Below are 19,817 nucleotides of genomic sequence, written 5' to 3'. Positions count from 1 at the left end.
CATTGTTTTCTGATTCTGGAGCCAGATTAGAAACTTGTTTTGAGAGATCAGTGCTTCAGTTTCTGTTTGATTAGTGCTTCTCAGTTCTCTTCCAGGGTATTGCTTCTGCTTTCTAATCTGCAAGTGAGATCCTGTGGAGGAAATAATTTCAGGAGCATGACAGGAAGGATTGATTACCAGAAACTGCAGTTCTCTGAATGTTTTGCCTCTGAAACTCACACCCTTCTTCTCTTCTTCAGAGTCTGTAAATAGGCTTTGTGAATTTGGAGAAGAATGGAAGGTAGTTAGGTGGGAGGGCCATTTATATCTGCAGCTGTGAGGTCTAGATCTATGCCTATGGCCAGTGTGGACACTGCTGTGAATAACTCTAGAGTTCACAAAGTCTTGCATTTAATTTCCTGTGGTGTAGATCCACAGAGCTGATGTAGTCAGAGAATTCCAGCTACAAGTTATTAACCTTCCTCAGCTCACTTGCCATGCCCACAGTCCCTCTCATTCCCAATTCACCCCTTCCCTCCAACCCCTAGCTACTTCATTTCCCATCCTCACTTGTTTTAATAAGCAAAGTGGGGATCCCTGGAAGAAGTACCAGTGTGCCATATTGATGCAAACTGGCCCAGTATGTTCCTGACAGAAGAAGCTGATACGAGAGGACGGTTCCCTTAATAGAGTATTTAGAAGGTATTTAATTCACAGGAGCTAAATTGTCAAGAAAATGTGCTAGTCTCTCTTTCCCTCTCTGTGCTTTGGCAGCCTTCATTTGACTCTTTCAAAGTTCCCCTCAGAATATTTATCCATCTCCATGAGTTTTAACATCTAGGTGCAGAATAGTAATACATGATTGTGTCTTGTTTTACACTCTTTGAAGGAGCAGCCTCCACTTTCATCTTGCAGTAAGATTCATTTATTATTTCTTCTCAGAACCTTGTGCACATTCCCAGAAGGAGAAGTGCAGGTTTCTAAATGTTCTGTTATCCATCACTGAATTTAATCCCATCAAAGCAGATGCTTGGTGCAGTTGAAAAGATGAACAATGCGCAGTCCTCAAATAGGTGTTTCACTCTCACACACACACGAAACTGTAGTCAGCACTTAGGGGAGTAAGCTGTAATAAATCCATAAGAAGTTGAGTTTTTTGTTTTGTTTTTGGAACTGTAATTATAAATCTAAAAAACAAGATAGAAAATCATTGTTATGAGCTGTAATATTGCCCTCCCCCTGCCCCTACTTGCTCACCCCACTCTCTCACTGATTCTTTCTCTCACTCACACTTGAAATCTCTAATGGAGCTTTCCCTTTATCTCCTAAACCCCCCTCACTTTCAGTTTCTAACACTTGGCAGTTTGGGTCTTGGTAGATTGTACACAGCTCCCCAGGCTCTGACACTTTGCACTTGGTCCCTTAGCAAACTGCAGATACCCAGACTACTTTGTCATTTTGTTCCTTGTAGGCATAGTCCAGATCATGAAAGATAATTGTGTTCTGGTTCATGTGGAACAGCTGAGAATGGGAAAGCCACAGCTTCCCAGAGTAATAGAACATTATGGTAGTACAGTAAGAATTATCCTTATATGACAGTTTACACTTGAGAGATATGGAGATAGCCTGATCCATTTACATACAGTGTTGTAGCCATGGTGGTCCCAGAATATTAAAGAGAGATTGATATTACCTCACCCACCTTTTCTCTCTGATTCATTTATAGTTTTGGGGTTGTTTTAAAAAAGTCTCTAGTACAGACTGTGAACTTTCTCTATACATTCCAAACTTGATTAGGTAAAAGCCTCAGTGCAGGCTGGGGGCAGGGGAACACCCAAAACTGTCTGAAAATCAGAAATGATTGGGAATGCCACTTCTGCACACCTTGAAGTTTACATAAAGAGCCTCCCAGCCCAGAGTGCAGATTTTGGAGATTACTGGCTGGTTCCCTAGCGTAAGTATTTCCTTAAACTCAGCCCACTGTCTCAACAGGACTGATTCCATTCTGGCTAACTCTTTCCCTTCATCCCAAAAGGCGCTGCATTCCACTGATGCTGTCTGTTTTCTAGCTGGTGCTAGAGAATTATAGAATTATTATTTCTCAGAAAGGGAAACTATAAGAAAAAGAGAGAAAGATATGTATTGAAGGAAACTGAGGGGCATGAAAACAAACATGAAATGACAGTGCTGACTGCTGGGGAACTTTGACTGCAAAATACAAAATGTGTGTGTTTCTCCGAAGTGATCAGAATTTCAGGTACTTTGGAACGTATCGTGGAGTTTGCTAGAGGAGGGATTGAAGTATATTGAACTGTAGACAAATGCTAAAAGCCCAAACCCACATAGCAACTCAATGGCAAGCCCTAAAAGGCAGGTGTTATGAACAGCTCACGTTACGTTTTTTTTTTTACCTTCAAAACTCCTGTGCTCTAACTTTTGTTGCCTTGGTGACTCTGGGAGTACAGCTGGGAGATGGCGAACCATAGAACGGAGGCTAGGAACAGTAGGACAAATCTGATGAGTTCTGTGTGTGGGCGGCCAGGGGATTCTGGGACTTAGTGAGGGATGTGCTCTGTCTGACTATATGATGCACTATAAATTTAAGGAAATGTGTTCATTGAAGAAGAAAACATGTCTCCTAATTAAATCGTGTTATAATACCTGAACTTCAACTCATTTGAAAAGATGAGTATGGAGCATTTTAGTAGTGTTGTTTCAGAATTTTAAGAGCTCAAGATTCTTATTCCAAAAGCAGCGTCTAAAACTGCAGGTTTCCTTACACAGAATCTCAGATTTACTCATGCCATATTGGTGCAGTAGTTAGCCTTTTTGCACATGTGTGTGTGCAGGCCAGGCAGCCAAAGGCTTAACTGCTGGATTTAGGCAAGGATTTGCGCACACCAAAACATAGGCATGAAAATTCGCACTCACAAAGGTGGAGCCCCTGTTGATATTGGCCCAAAGACTTCACTAGTTTTAAATTATTGGCAAGGTCAGTACTTGGCTGTTTTTTCCTGTCACACAGAGTGTATTGTGTTTGGTTCAGACTTTGTGCCATGACCTTTATTCTCTTGCTGTAGCCCTGGAGCACATAATGCCCACCTAGGCTTTGCAGTATTATATTCACGATTCCAAGTAAACATTAGCAGCTTTCTGGGCGTTCATGGAGCCATTGTCCTCTCTCTGTTAGCTCTCCTAGCCATAATGCTTTCTAAAAACTCTGCAAACTGAACAGTTCCATGTGGCTGTTTCCATGGCTATCTGAAACATACTATGGATTAGGCGAGATTTGGTTCTTTTTGTAGGGAAGCAAAGCAGAAGGGTGCAAGGATCCATGACTTGTGCTTCCTGGCCAGGAGAACAGTTGCAATTTTTTTTGTTCTCCTTATTTTAGGGGATTATTTCTTCTTCAAATATTTGCTCATGTCGATTCCACTCTAGGTGTGTGCGCGCCCACGTGCACAGTTGTCAGAGATTTCAGCCTTAGCGGTATCCATAGGGCCAGCTGTGGCGCCTCCTGGAGTGGTGCTCCCATGCAGTGGTATATCAGGCACCGCCGTGTTACCTAGCAGCTCTGTGTTCTTGGAGAACCAGGGCACAATACCCAGCCGGTCTGACTCATGAAAGACCTCCTCCCCCAGCCTCTGCTAGAACCAAAACTGATCAGAAGAAAGACTTACAAAAAGTAATGAAAAGGCAGTGGGAGACACACCTAAACCCCTGGGACAAGGGTGACAGGAATAAGGAAACTCCCCTAGCCTCATTTGCATCGAAAATGGAACAGGGAGGCGTGTCCATTAGCATACAGAATGGAGAACAGAGATTCCAAGGCAAGAACCGCACGGAGCTCTGGGACCAGAAAAGCAGGAAGCACTGCATGATGGGGGAATCTCTGCTCCAGATATTAATGAATCCACGCCTGCACACACTCAGCTCAGTAGTTATCAGACCAATTCTAGTAATAAATCCTTTATTGGTATCCAAAATAGTGAAGCTCCCTAATTGCATTGTGAGCTCCCTCCAAGGAATACCACCCATAGCCAGGAATAATCAGTTCCTATTGTCTAGCCTGAACAAAACAACTGTGGTATACTCCCTTGAGCTATCAGTTTACACATAAACAAATCTAGTGTTCTCCCTTGAACCATTGTTGTTTCCCTACAAAAACCCCTACCCATGCTCAAGTAAGTGTTCTGATGCCTGGATCCAAAATCTGAATCAGTTCTGTTGGGACTTCATCTTCTCCTGACTGATCATGCTGGAGGCTCTGCCTGTCCCCAGCGCTCTAGACCCTCAGCTACCACCACCACCTGGGAACCCCAATCAATTCAAGCTTCATGGAGTGATGAGAACCCATCTCTCTCTCTCTCTCTCTCAATATAGCCTTCTGACCCTGACTTGTGTGGGCAGTTATAGTTTTCTAAACCTGACTTATAATCAAATTTAAGTTAGATTTAATATTATAACTGTTTTGTTCGTTTGACTCCCGTATGGTTATTACCTGGTAATGAAAAACTTTCATGGTTAAGCTGATTGCTTCTCTCCCTCTCTCTGTCTCTCCCCCTCGTGGATGTTTTTTTGGCTCCCTCATTTGCTCTGCAGCAATACTCCTTGTACCTAAGCTAAAGATCCCTGCAGCACCCAAAAATCTTGTGGGGTTTGCTCATCAAGTGGGTTACTGCCAGAACAATTGTAACGTGAAAGTGGGGACAGGGACATGCTGAATCTGGGACATATGAGGGTGGCAGCTTGGAAGTGCTGTGTGACCCAGTCTGCTGAGTCCAGGGCCATATAAGGGTGGCAGATCGAAAGTGCTGCTTGACCCAGCCTGCTCAGGTGTACTCTATTCTGGTGCGGTGTCCATGGCATATGAGGGCGACAGCTTGGAGATGCTGTTCGACCCAGCCTGCTGAATCCAAAGGCGTATGAGGGTGACAGCTTGGAAATGCTGCTCAAGCAAGCCTACTGAGTCCAGGGACATATAAGGGGTCAGCTTGGGAGTGCTGATTAATCCGGTCCTCTCAGACGCGCTCTGTTAATGTGTGTGTGTGTTCCTCTGATTCTGGGGCTGGAAGAACCCAGCCCTGGGGAACCTAGGTCCTGCAGGATAGCTCCATTGAGAGGGAACTTGCAACAGAGAGAAGTAGAGCTCCTTATGAGAACACAAGTGACACAAGCAGTACATATATAGAATTAGAGACACCCTCCTCGCCCTGGAAGAGTAACCCTAATAAATGAGCGTGCCCCAAAGTAATGGGCAAATCTCGTAACAGCCGGCCCTGCGCCCTCTCAGTTCCTTCTAACCGCCCGTGATTGATGGTTGGAGCGCCTTGTCTTGCTTTGCAAGAGCAGTAGCAGTTATCCATTGACTGGTTTCATTGTTGTCGTACATAGTTTCATAGATAGTTAGTTGATAGTGTTAGTTAGTCAATAGAGTCCCAATTAGGACTTTGCCCTGAGCAGGGCATGCCCCGCTTCCCCAGCTTTAAGCCAGGTGCATCATGCAGCAGGCCGATGCTGATCAGCGATCCGCACGATGGCTGTCTTAAGTGTCTGGGAGAAGGCCATCGCAACGACAGGTGAGAACTTTCGCCTGCGGACCCAGAAAGAGCAGGATATCCGCTTGAGAGTGTTATTGATGGAGGCTGCTCTTTGTCTGGCGTCAGAATTCTCCACCACGGTACCAATGCCCAGCACTTCAGCCTCAGCGTGCAGCACACCACCGATGCCGGACTTGGCCCAGCACGTTCCATTTTGCCTGCGCCAAAGAAGAGGTTTGAAGAAAAGAAACCCCTCGGTACCGAAGGAGAGAGGGGCCTCAGGCAAAGAACGAATGTCAGGCCACGGGCCCACTATGGAGTTTCCTGAGCGTACCATGGAGGTTGGATCCACCAGCCCCCGCCAGGGACCCGCCCCCTATCCTGGGCAGCAGCAGGGGTTCCCAGACTGTGATGGTGCAGCTGCAGTGCAGGGAGGGGGCCTGTTGGCAGCATGTGACCAAGCAGGGCCAGCAAACCCTGGCAAAAATTGTGTGTGGGGGGGGACGTGACGCCCTGTGCCCCACCCAAACATGTTGCCTCTGGCTTCTGCCCAGCAGGGAGGAGGGTCTTGGGGCTTCAGTCCCATCGCATGTGCCTACTAGGGCTTGGGGCTTCAGCTGGAGCAGAACTGAAGCCCCAAGCCCCAGCAGACATGCCCTGGCTCTCGAACTTCTGAAGATTGTCGTGTGTGGCTTGGACTGTCAGTAACTTTGGCAACCCTTGTTTGATGCCATTCAGGGAACTGATTTAAACTATACTAGCAAAGCACTCTTCTGCTGGTATATCGTGTGTCTCCACAAGGGTTTTTTCCCCTATATATTTCTGCCGGTAGATCTATACCATCAAGCCCTTTCAAGAGTAGAAAAGGGCAGCTGGTGCAGGCCAATCACCCATATTCCATGAGAGGCACACATTGCTAGCACTTGCTGCAAAGGACAGCTTATGCCCTAACTGTCTGGTGACCTGTCACTGCCCCCTTGGGACTATGGTGCATCAACTAGTCCAGTAGCCAATCCACCTTCCTAGCAGTTTTCACAAGCACTGGCTAGAAATCCTAGCTTGCTGCTCTGTGAGGCTTGGTGAGAGGAAGTTCTCTTCTCCATTAACATATCTGGCTGTACCATGGAGGGCTGGATGTGGCCCTTAAAGTTATACCATTCTAACTGAGAGTGTAAAGATGTTTGTATTATAAACCATGCAACCAAAGTGTGTCCTTTTCAGATATTATATCTGCAGTGCATTCAGAAATAGAGTGTGCTTAATGTAACAGCGGTGTGTTGGGTTTCTATTCATTAAGGGCTTGCGGTGTAGCTCCACTTATGTTCTAGGAGGGAAGATTTCCTCCTGAGATCAATGGCCCTTTCAGCTTCTCTTCTAATCTTGCTCCCTGTGTCAAGGTCAAGCTCTTTTCTTTTCATGCTAAATATGAATAGTTAATATGCAGTTTGACCTAGCATAGTCTTCTATCAAAGCACTTGTTGTATTTATTATTTTTAATTGTATGCACGTTTGCACTGCTGCTAAAGGAGTGTGGGTTCCTGTCTAGAAAATCAAAGCCCCAGAAAAAACAGAACCCAGTCAAACAGTACATTAAAGCTGTTGTCTACCTTTATTGCTTTTATGGGGCTGTAGCTGAGACGCACATCCAGTATATTTTTGGCAGGTGAATAGTGAAATCATTGGATTAATTGTTGGCAAACTGATGAGGATTTATGATACTATCTTTATCTTATTTTATTTTCCTTATCATAACTAATCTGTCATGTTTCTAGGATGCCTTTCATCACTGAGGCTGCTGTAACTTATCCCCACTGGTAAGAGCCCCCAAAGGGCTGTTCTGTCAGCCAGGGGTCATGGGAGCACAACAGCACTCCAGGCATGACCCCTCCTACTGGGCTTAACTCTGGCACGGCTCTGGCATGCTGTAGGCCAGTAAAAGATGATAAAGAGTTGGTTACACTTGGTCTACCTATGCAGAGATTCCCCCATGCCCAGTTAGCGTGGTTTTATGGCCAGAGTGGCAAAAAGAAGCTGTAGCATGGAGCAGGATCTGACTCCTGGTGTTTTTCCACTGTCAGTTACCTCTCTTTTTACTTTTCATTAGGGCTGTCAATTAATCGCAGTTAACTCATGCAATTAACTCAAAAATTAACTGCGATTTAGAACATTAATCGTGATCAATCGCACTGTTAAACAATAGAATACCAATTGAAATTTATTAAATATTTTTGGATGTTTGTCTACGTTTTCAAATATTTTGATTTCTATTACAACACAGAATACAAAGTATACAGTACTCACTTTATATTAGTTTATTACAAATATTTGCACTGTAAAAATGATAAACAAAAGAAACAGTATTTTTTCAATTCACCTCATACAAGTACTGTAGTGCAATCTCTATTGTGAAAGTGTAACTTACAAATGTAGATTTTTTTTGTTACATAATTGCACTCAAAAACAAAACAATGTAAAACTTTAGAACCTACAGGTCCACTCAGTCCTACTTCTTGTTCAGCCAACCACTAAGACAAACAAGTTTGTTTACATTTACAGGAGATACTGCTACCTGCTTCTTATTAACAATGTCACCTGAAAGTGAGAACAGGCACTCACATGGCACTTTTGTAGCCGGCTTTGCAGGGTATTTACATGCTGGATATGCTAAACATTCATATGCCCCTTCATGCTTCAGCCATCATTCCAGAGAACATGCTTCCATGCTGATGATGTTCATTAAAAAAATAGTGCGTTAATTAAATTTGTGACTGAACCTCTTGGGAGAGAATTGTATGTCTCCTGTTCTGTTTTACCTGCATTCTGCCATATATTTCATGTTATAGCAGTCTCAGATGATCACCCAGCACATGTTGTTTGATTTACAAACACTGTCACTGCAGATTTGACAAAACACAAAGAAGATACCAATGTGAGATTTCTAAAAATAGCTCCCACACTTGACCCAAGGTTTCCGCATTGTCCATCTCGCTGTCCTGCTATGAAGCATGCGGCAATTTTCTTCTCTGCTAATCTACCCTTACAAAAATAAGCTCTTATTCTTTGACACCACTACCACACCCCCACCCCCGTTGCACCAATGGAACATCCTTTCCAAGAATCCAACCACATCGGCATGCATTTTAGTGGCTTACATATATTTTAATCCTAAAAGTATGGAGAACTTCTTGAACTTCATAGGGGGGAGGGATAGCTCAGTGGTTTGAGCATTGGCCTGCTAAACCCAGGGCTGTGAGTTCAATCCTTGAGGCAGGCCATTTAGGGATCTGGGGCAAAAATTGGGGATTGGTCCTGCTTTGAGCAGGGGGTTGGACTAGATGATCTCCTGAGGTCTCTTCTAACCCTTATATTCTATGAACTCAATTACACTCTGCTCCCAGCAGTTGTTTTGTGATGAACTCAGGCTAAAGGGAGTGTTAACTGCTCTGTGAAGCTGTTGTCTGTCTGTGGTACTCATTCTGCACATCTGCCCTTATCCTCTAGGGTCCTTTTTACAAGGGCAGGCATGTTTTCTTCCTCAGAATGCTGAGCTGGGAGGAATGTACCACTTCTCTGGCCTAGCTGTTGCTACCCTCGAAAACACCAGTGCTCCGGTCAGCTTTCCTCTATTCCACCGTTCACCACTCTCCTAAATCCCAAATAATACTTAGCACATCTCTTCCTTTACCGTTTAATAGAGCCATTTCTAACTAGCCGTTTACCCCTGCCAGACTAGGATTTTGCAATGCCTAAAGGCTACTTTATAATTGCTTCTATATTGTTCTTGCTCATTAGATTCAGGCCTTTTAATGAATTGTGAGTCACTAGTTTTTATGGGAAATCCTGCCTTCCAGAAAATCATCACTATTCATCAGTACATCAGCCGCTGTTCTAGCCTGCTGTTCTTTGCCTTTGCTCTCAATCCCCATACATGGTTATTGTACCATAGTTACCTTAGATCTTTTTTTCCTTTCCATGGGAAGCACCTTTCACATAGAAATGGCAGTCCTTGTTCATGGGATTGAGACAGTTGGTTCATTTTCAATGTGGTGAGTGAGGGCTTAGTCACATGACCCTCATTGAGCGTTGTATGGCTGACTCCCTGTGCACTGCTTTACCTCTCTGTATTCCTTACATCCCTCCCCTATGGTCAAAAAGGCAATGAACTCCCCAATTTATATGAAGACTGTTTCTTTCTGAAACACTTCCCATCCTGAAATTCTCCAGTCTTAATCTTCTCCTAAATGCCCTTAACTGTTACTGCAGGAGCATCTGATTAACCATCTGACCTGGGAATGTGGCAGCTGTTCTGATTTTGATGTATTCACTCCTTGCAGGAAGCTGAGAACACACTACGCCTGATGCAGAACAGGCTGAAGGAGGAGGAAAAACATCTGCTCAAGAGTGGAAGTAAGCTATATTTCTTAACTGCATGGGTTAGGAAAATAAATTGTAAATTGTCAGCTGCTTCATACAGAAAGATCCCGTCAAAGCTGAGGGGAATTTTATCAGCTGCCTACTGGGTAGGCTGAAGAGCAGAAAAAGTAAAACCCCATTAGCTTAAAAAAGACTACCAGAATCACTAACCTAACGTGTGTGACTGCACCCTGTAAATCCTACCTGCAGTACTGAGGGTGAGTGCAGTCACCTAGTAAATACCTCGCTTAACGTTGTAGTTAAGTTCCTGAAAAATGCTACTTTAAGCAAAACAACGTTAAGCGAATCCAATTTCCCCATAAGAATTAATGTAAATGCGGGGGTTAGGTTCCAGGGAAATATTTTTCACTAGATGAAAGACTATATTTTTTATATGTAGGTATGTATGTATATATACATACACAAACACAGAGCATCAGTTTTAAACAAGCAATTTAATACTGTACACAGCAATGGTGATTGAGAAGCTCGGTTGAGGTGGTGGAGTCAGAGGGTGGAATCCAGGAATCTAGACAATCCAGGAAGTTTTTGGAAAGCGTAGGGGACAATTTCCTGGCGCAAGTGCTAGAGGAGCCAACTAGGGGGGGTGCTTTTCTTGACCTGCTGCTCACAAACCGGGTAGAATTAGTGGGGGAAGCAAAAGTGGATGGGAATCTGGGAGGCAGTGACCATGAGTTGGTTGAGTTCAGGATCCTGACGCAGGGAAGAAAGGTAAGCAGCAGGATACGGACCCTGGACTTCAGGAAAGCAGACTTCGACTCCCTCAGGGAACGGATGGCCAGGATCCCCTGGGGGACTAACTTGAAGGGGAAAGGAGTCCAGGAGAGCTGGCTGTATTTCAAGGAATCCCTGTTGAGGTTACAGGGACAAACCATCCCGATGAGTCGAAAGAATAGTAAATATGGCAGGCGACCAACTTGGCTTAATGGTGAAATCCTAGCGGATCTTAAACATAAAAAAGAAGCTTACAAGAAGTGGAAGGTTGGACATATGACCAGGGAAGAGTATAAAAATATTGCTCGGGCATGTAGGAATGTTATCAGGAGGGCCAAATCGCACCTGGAGCTGCAGCTAGCCAGAGATGTCAAGAGTAACAAGAAGGGTTTCTTCAGGTATGTTGGCAACAAGAAGAAAGCCAAGGAATGTGTGGGCCCCTTACTGAATGAGGGAGGCAACCTAGTGACAGAGGATGTGGAAAAAGCTAATGTACTCAATGCTTTTTTTGCCTCTGTTTTCACTAACAAGGTCAGCTCCCAGACTGCTGCGCTGGGCATCACAAAATGCGGAAGAGATGGCCAGCCCTCTGTGGAGATAGAGGCGGTTAGGGACTATTTAGAAAAGCTGGACGTGCACAAGTCCATGGGGCCGGACGAGTTGCATCCGAGAGTGCTGAAGGAATTGGCGGCTGTGATTGCAGAGCCACTGGCCATTATCTTTGAAAACTCGTGGCGAACCGGGGAAGTCCCGGATGACTGGAAAAAGGCTAATGTAGTGCCAATCTTTAAAAAAGGGAAGAAGGAAGATCCTGGGAACTACAGGCCAGTCAGCCTCACCTCAGTCCCTGGAAAAATCATGGAGCAGGTCCTCAAAGAATCAATCCTGAAGCACTTGCATGAGAGGAAAGTGATCAGGAACAGCCAGCATGGATTCACCAAGGGAAGGTCATGCCTGACTAATCTAATCGCCTTTTATGATGAGATTACTGGTTCTGTGGATGAAGGGAAAGCAGTGGATGTATTGTTTCTTGACTTTAGCAAAGCTTTTGACACGGTCTCCCATAGTATTCTTGTCAGCAAGTTAAGGAAGTATGGGCTGGATGAATGCACTATAAGGTGGGTAGAAAGCTGGCTAAATTGTCGGGCTCAACGGGTAGTGATCAATGGCTCCATGTCTAGTTGGCAGCCGGTATCAAGTGGAGTGCCCCAAGGGTCGGTCCTGGGGCCGGTTTTATTCAATATCTTCATAAATGATCTGGAGGATGGTGTGGATTGCACTCTCAGCAAATTTGCGGATGATACTAAACTGGGAGGAGTGGTAGATACGCTGGAGGGGAGGGATAGGATACAGAAGGACCTAGACCAATTGGAAGATTGGGCCAAAAGGAATCTGATGAGGTACAATAAGGATAAGTGCAGGGTCCTGCACTTAGGACGGAAGAACCCAATGCACAGCTACAGACTAGGGACCGAATGGCTAGGCAGCAGTTCTGCAGAAAAGGACCTAGGGGTGACAGTGGACGAGAAGCTGGATATGAGTCAGCAGTGTGCCCTTGTTGCCAAGAAGGCCAATGGCATTTTGGGATGTATAAGTAGGGGCATAGCGAGCAGATCAAGGGACGTGATCGTTCCCCTCTATTCGACATTGGTGAGGCCTCATCTGGAGTACTGTGTCCAGTTTTGGGCCCCACACTTCAAGAAGGATGTGGATAAATTGGAGAGAGTCCAGCGAAGGGCAACAAAAATGATTAGGGGACTGGAACACATGAGTTATGAGGAGAGGCTGAGGGAGCTGGGATTGTTTAGCCTGCAGAAGAGAAGAATGAGGGGGGATTTGATAGCTGCTTTCAACTACCTGAAAGGGGGTTCCAAAGAGGATGGCTCTAGACTGTTCTCAATGGTAGCAGATGACAGAACGAGGAGTAATGGTCTCAAGTTGCAGTGGGGGAGGTTTAGATTGGATATTAGGAAAAACTTTTTCACTAAGAGGGTGGTGAAACACTGGAATGCGTTACCTAGGGAGGTGGTAGAATCTCCTTCCTTAGAGGTTTTTAAGGTCAGGCTTGACAAAGCCCTGGCTGGGATGATTTAACTGGGAATTGGTCCTGCTTTGAGCAGGGGGTTGGACTAGATGACCTTCTGGGGTCCCTTCCAACCCTGATATTCTATGATTCTATGATTCTATGGAAGAGGGTGGGATATTTCCCAGGGAATGCCTTACTGCTAAATGACAAACTAGCACTCAGAAGAGTTAACACATTGTTGTTAATGTAGCTCACACTCTACAAGGCAGCAGGAATGGAGATAGGAGACACAGCATGGCAGAGAGAGACAGAGACACACACTGTGTTTGTGTGTGAGAGAGAGTGAGACAGAGGGGGAAAGACCTTGTGTGTGAGAGAGAGACATGCACATTGCCCCTTTAAGTACACTGACACCACTCTATGTAGATTGCCTTTTTAAATAGATCAGTAAATTGAGACAGCAGCTGCTGCCAGCAAGCTCCCTCAGTCCTGAGCCCTGTCGTGCCCCCACCCCCGGCTCTGTGGAGATGGGGTAAAGGAGCAGGGGAAGGGGGACACCCTGACATTAGCACCCCTCTTTCCTTCCTGCCCCTCTTCACAGCAAGCAGGAGGCTCCTGGGAGCAGCTCCAAGGCAGAGGAGTAAGGGGAGGGACACCAGAACTACCTGGCTATTGATAGCCTGCTGGGTGGCTGCTGCACAGGGAACTTAGGGGAGCTGATGGGGGGCTGCTGGTCCACCCTGGTTCCAAGCCCCCACCAGCTAGCTCCAACGGGCTGCTCTTTCTGCAAGCAGTGGAGAAAGCAGGCGGCTGCCAAACAACGTTATAAGGGAGCATTGCGCAACTTTAAACGAGCATGTTCTGTAATTGATCAGCAACATAACAACGAAAACTGGGATGACATTAAGTGAGGAGAGGAGTACTTGTGGCATCTTAGAGACTAACCAATTTATTTGAGCATAAGCTTTCGTGAGCTACAGCTCACTTCATCGGATGCATACTGTATGCTCTGCAATAGCATGAAGGAGGTCATCAGGACTTCATTCCCAATGAAGGTTGTTATTCTCCAGACAGAAGGGGCTAGGCATGCTACAGAGGCACTGCTGAAGGAAGTTCAGTCTTTTGACAAGGGTTAAACTCCAATTCACCAAGGTATTTAAGCATGTGTGTAACTTTGGCTGTGGAACTAGGTGGTTGCTTAAAGTTACATAGCTGCTTATGTACCTCGCAGAATTGGAGTTTAAGTTCTGATTTCATTAGTTTGCATGCGCTTATATGCTGTGGAATTTGTTTGTGGATTGGTATTAATTCTTTATGGTGAATGATTCAGGTAATAACCTTTTCTCTAGTAAATCATGAATGAATGACTAATTTTGAAGGAGTGCTCCTTGATTACCAAAAATAAGTACATCATGGGCCATGGTCTACTCTCAACTACATCTGTGCATCTTCCTTGATTTTAGTGGGGGTATATGGGTATGAATGAAGTCAGAACTTGGGCCTATCATGTTAACTTTTACTTTTATTAAATAGAAACCTAGTCGAGGATCAGAAGGGAATAATTTCCTCCTGAAGTTTTGTCAGCACTGTAAACATGTAAGATTGTGCTGCTTCAGTAGTTAGACATCAGTAGAACTCTCTTGTGTAAATTACCACCGTGACTTTAATATTGCAATATATGCATTTATATATAGCAGGAAAAATAGATGAGGATTAATCCTGTGGCTCAGATAAAGCAAATTCCATTAAAACTAAAATTGACAGAGAATGTAAAAGTTGCATTTGACAGTTTTAATTTTCAGCAGGTGTTCTCCCACCAGGCAAGAGGGAAAGAGAATTCATTCATTCATTCTCTCCACTGTTCCCACCACCATATATCAGTACACTTAAACTTATAAAAGTTTTCTATACCCCTTTAGCCCTGGGAGTACAGGATGTACAATATATATTAGAATAACATATCCTATTTTTGTTGATTCTTCTGAGAATATATTAAGATGAAATTTGATAAAGAAAAGTTCAAAGGACTTCGCTTGGGAAGGAAAGCAAAACTATAAAATGGGTACTAACTGGCAAGGTGGTAGTACTGCTGAAAAGGATCTGAGAGTTATACTGAATCACAAATTGAATATTAGTCACCGAAGTGATGCAGTTGCAAAGAAGGCTAATATCATTCTGAGGTATATTACCAGGGAGTGTCACAGGGACAGGATGCAGAGAAAAAATTTCTAGACACCATTAATGACTGCTTCTTGGAGCAGCTAGTCTTGGAACCCAGAAGGGGAAAGGCAGTACTTGATGTAGTCCTAAGTGGTGCACAGGATCTGGTCCAAGAGATGAATATAGTTGAACTGCTCAGTAATAGCGACCATAATGTAATTAAATTTAACATCCTTCTATGGGGGGGAAATACCAACAAAACCCACCACAGCAGCATTTAACTTCAAGTCGGGGAACTACACAGAATGAAGAAGCTAGTTAAGGGGAAATTAAAAAGAACAGTCACAAGAGTGAAATGCCTGCAAGCTGCATGGAAACTTTTAAAAAATACCATAATAGAGGTTCAAACTAAATGTATACCCCAAATTTTTTAAAAAATGCCAAAAAATGCCAGCATAGTTGAACAACAGAGTAAGAGATGGTTACAGACAAAAATACATCCATTAAAAATTGGAAGTAAAATCCTACTGGGGAAAATAGAAAGGAGAATAAACTTTGACAAGTCAAGTGTAAAAATAATCAGGCAGGCCAAAAAAGAATTTGAAGATCAACTAGGAAAAGACAAAAACTAAGAGCAAAAAAAATTGTAAGAACATGAGAAGCAGGAAGCCTGCCTAACAATCAGTGGGGCCACTGGATTGCTGAACCAACAGTATATAGACATGCTGTGAGTTCCTGTTTTATCATATTTTATATTTGTAGACATTTTATATTTAAGCTTTGAGGTAATAAAGTTGGGTGAAAATCAGGATTGTTGAAGTGGAATGTATATCCAGTGCAGTGTTCAATCAAATCTAGTGCAGATAGTTTCTGTAATCAATCTACGCCTAAAAATTACTAAATATCTGGTAGACATAGAATCATAAAATCCTAGAAATGTAAGGCTAGAAGGGACCTCTAGAAATGAACAAGTCCAGCCTCCTGTGCTGTGGCAGGACCAAGAAAACCTCCTAGACTATCCCTGACAGGTGCTTGTCCAGCTTGTTTTTAAAAGCTCCCAAAAAATGGGGACTCCACAACCTTGGAAGCCTATTCCAGAGTTTAACTACCCTTGAGTTAGTAAGTGTTTCCTAATATCTAATCCAAGTCTCCTTTGCTGCATATTAAACACATTACTTCTCATCCTAACTTCAGTGGACATGGAAAACAACTGATCACCATCCTCTTTATAACAGCCTTTAGAATAGCTGAAGACTGTTCTTAGGTCCCTGATCATCACTGTAAGGATTCAGTACAACACTGAACAATTGTGCAGGTGCATATCCTTGCAAAACTGTCATGAACATTTACCCGCCCAAGGTCCAAGTCTGTTTGCCAACTCTAATACCATGACAATGTTAAAACAAAGGATATTTTGCCTGCCTGTCAAAAAATCAGCCTGGCAAAATAATTTTAGCATCAGGTGGATCATGTTGCTACAGTATAACAAATCTTGTGTTCCTCCATGGACAGTGTCCTTATTGGACACTCACTCATTTTACAGACTGAGTGGTTCTAATGGCAAAACTAGACACTGTCCTCAGTTTTGTGTATATGTAACAAGTATCTGTCCTCAGTTCTATCAATGGTTTTTATAGTGCCCATCAGTGTAGTGCCTAATATTTTAAATGTCTTGTGATATGGGAGGGCCAGGGAGCAGTGGGAGAGTGGGAGATAAATAAGCCCTAGGCTAATTATGGCTAGGGAGGGTTGCTGCAGGTAATTGTAGTCAATTAAGGCCCTGCCAGGAACCTAATAAAACCCCTTGCTTCAGGCAGTCAGGGTGTGCGAGAAAGGAGAGAGGACTGGAGTTTGGAGGTGTGTTGCTGAGATTTGAAAGACCCAGAGAACCGAAGGAAGGGAGACCCTTCCCCAGCAAGGCAGGGAGACTCCCTCCCCCAGTGTCAAGGACCGAGGGTAACGCTACCCAAGGGGGAAGAGGGTAAGAAACCTGCAGGGGTTGAGAGGGTCTGGAGCTCAGAATGAGGAACAAACTCAGACCCCTCCCCCACTTCCCTCCTCTATCACCTTCCCGGGCCACTAGCAGGGCCCTTGACACCCCAAAAGCAAGGGCAAGGGGTGGCATCTTAGCCCCCCGCCAGGAAAAACATGGGACCCACCATACCAACATTGGTCATTTTGTCACAGTCTTTATTCTGTTATTCTCAACTAATCCAAGCTCTGAATTTCAATAAATTGGCACTTGCCTTCTCTCTTCAACCTCTGCTGTGCTACAAAACAAGTACGCTTTGCCAGAAATAGTCCTGTTATATAATGGTCTCTCGGGGTATCTTTGTGTGGAAAGGTACCTATCCATTACACAAAATATGAACAAAATCTCCTAGGATGCTTGTTCTAATCCGATCTAGAAATAAATTCTGTTAAAAAGCCTGCACCATCAGGAGCAGATGCAAGTGGGAAACTGGATCAATTTAAAGTTTAACTGATCCTTTCCATGTTAATACTTTAAAAATGTGAACAGTATCTTAAACTACAATGTAAATATAAAAAGGTGACCTTAACAGAGGGTTAGATGTTGGGGGACATGGGAAATTACAAAAGGGTTGATGGAGCAATAAGAAGAAAATCAGTGGGGGAATCTGATGAACACTTTAGATGTTTGTACAGAAGTGCAAGGAGTATGGGGAATAAACAGGAAGAACTGGAAGTATTAGTACATAAGCTAAATTATGGTTTAATTGGCATCACAGAGACTTGGTGGGGTAAGTCTTATGACTGGAATATTGGTTAGAAAAAAAGACTATAGCTTGTTCAGAAAGGACAGGCAGGGAAAAGAGAGAGGAGGGGTTCCATTATACATAAAATATATAGATTTGTTCTGAGGTCCAAAAAGAGGTGGGAGGCAGACCACTTGAGAGTTCCTTGGTAAAGATAAAAGGGTTCAAAAATAGGGGTGATGTCATGGTGGAGGTCTATTCTAGATCATCAAATCAGGAAGAGGCAGAGGCATTTCTAAAACAAATAATGGAAACATCCAAAAACACAAGACCCGATAGTAATGGGGGACTTTAACTATCCAGACATATGTTGGAAAAGTAATACAGCAAAACTCAAAATCTCCAGTAAGTTCTTGGAATGTATCAGGGACAACTTTTTGTTTCAGACAGTGGAGGAAGTAACCAGGGTGGCAGCCATTTTAGACTTGATTCTGACCAAGGGTATGTGTACACTACGAAATTAGGTCGAATTTATAGAAGTGATTTTTAGAAAGTGATTGTGTGTGTCCCCACACTAATGCACTAAACACATTAAGTCGGCGGAGTGCGTCCACAGTACCGAGGCTAGCATTGACTTTCGGAGCATTGCACTGTGGGTAGCTATCCCACAGTTCCCGCAGTCTCCGCTGCCCACTGGAATACTGGGTTAAGTTCTCAATGCCTAATGAGGCAAAAACATTGTCGCGGGTGATTTTGGGTTCATGTCGTCAGTCGCCCCTCCCTCCGTGAAAGCTATGGCAGACAATAGTTTCGTGCCTTTTTTCCGTGCAGGCGCCATACTGCTTTCAGCAGACAGTGCAGTAGGACTGCTAACCGTCGTAGTCATCCATCGCTTCCGCTGCCACTCTGCTCTCCTGATGCTATGAATCCACCTCGCAGGTCCTCTATATGACCGTCGTCATCCACCGCTTCCGCTAACACTCTGCTCTCCTGGTGGTCTCGCAGGGCCGCTTCTGCTGCAACTCTTGTCTCGCCATACCACGGCAAGCATGCAGCCCGCTCAGCTGTTGTGTCCTGGAGGCAGACAGTGCAATAGGTGTGCAAAACTGGTCATCCAACCACCGCTTCCCCTGCAACTCTGCTCTCCTGCAGATGCCATACCATGGCAAGCATGGAGCCCGCTCAGATCACTGCGGCAGTTATGAGCATTGTAAACATCTCGCGCATTATCATGCAGCATATGCAGAACCAGAACCTGCAAAAGCTGGCGAGGAAGCGACGGCAGCACGGTGACGGCAGCGATGAGGACATGGACACAGACTTATCTCAAAGCACGGGCCCTGCCAATTTGGCCATCCTAATGGCAATGGGGCAGGCTCATGCCATGGAATGCCGATTCTGGGCCCGGGAAACAAGCACAGACTGGTCCGCATAGTGTTGTGGGTCTGGGATGATTCCCAGTGGCTGCTAAACTTTCACATGCGTAATGGCACTTTCATGGAACTTTGACTTGCTTTCCCCTCCTCTGAAGCACAAGAATACCAAGATGAGAGCAGCCCTCACAGTTCACAAGCGAGTGGTGATAGCCCTCTGGAAGCTTGCAACGCCAGACAGCTACCGGTCAGTCGGGAATCAATTTGGAGTGGGCAAATCTACTGTGGGGGCTGCTGTGATCCAAGTACCCAACACAATCACTGAGCTGCTGCTATCAAGGGTACTGACCCTGGGAAATGTGCAGGTCATAGTGGATGGCTTTGCTGCAATGGGATTCCCTAACTGTGGTAGGGCGATAGACAGAACGCATATCCCTATCTTGGGACTGGACCACTAAGGCAGCCAGTACATAAACCAAAAGGGTTACTTTTCAATAGTGCTGCAAGCACTGGTGGATCACAAGGGATGTTTCACCAACACCAATGTGGGATGGCTGGGAAAGGTACATGACACTTGCATCTTCAGGAACTCTGGTCTGTTTGAACAGCTGCAGCAAGGGACTTACTTTCCAGACCAGAAAATAACGGTTGGGGATGTTGAAATGCCTATAGTTATCCTTGGGGACCCAGCCTACCCCTTAATGCCATGGCTCATGAAGCCATACACAGGCACCTGGACAGTAGTCAGGAGCTGTTCAACTATAGGCTGAGCAAGTGCAGAATGTGCATTTGGACATTTAAAAGCACGCTGGCACAGTTCACTGAGTCAGTTAGACCTCAACGAAACCAATATTCCCATTGTTATTACTGCTTG

At 44.6% G+C, this 19,817-nt stretch overlaps 1 protein-coding gene across 4 annotated transcripts in view; it reads left to right on the top strand.

The window, feature by feature from the left end:
- The window catches only part of CLUAP1 (clusterin associated protein 1), a 165,765-nt gene that overhangs the window by 103,988 nt on the left and 41,960 nt on the right, over nt 1–19,817 (top strand). For all 4 annotated transcript variants that reach the window (XR_012161187.2, XM_073362813.2, XM_073362811.2 and 1 more), the window contains exon 9: nt 9,854–9,926. Coding sequence is in view for 3 of the 4 variants with exons in the window: in XM_073362813.2 (XP_073218914.1) it covers nt 9,854–9,926 (73 nt within the window). In the remaining variant the exon portion in view is untranslated. The remainder of the gene's footprint in view (nt 1–9,853; nt 9,927–19,817) is intronic.

The sequence above is a fragment of the Lepidochelys kempii genome, chromosome 10 (assembly GCF_965140285.1).
Source record: "Lepidochelys kempii isolate rLepKem1 chromosome 10, rLepKem1.hap1, whole genome shotgun sequence".
In the NCBI taxonomy this organism is placed as follows: Eukaryota; Metazoa; Chordata; order Testudines; family Cheloniidae; genus Lepidochelys; species Lepidochelys kempii.
Note: the sequence above shows the minus strand (reverse complement) of the source record. Positions and strands in the feature narration are given on the sequence as shown.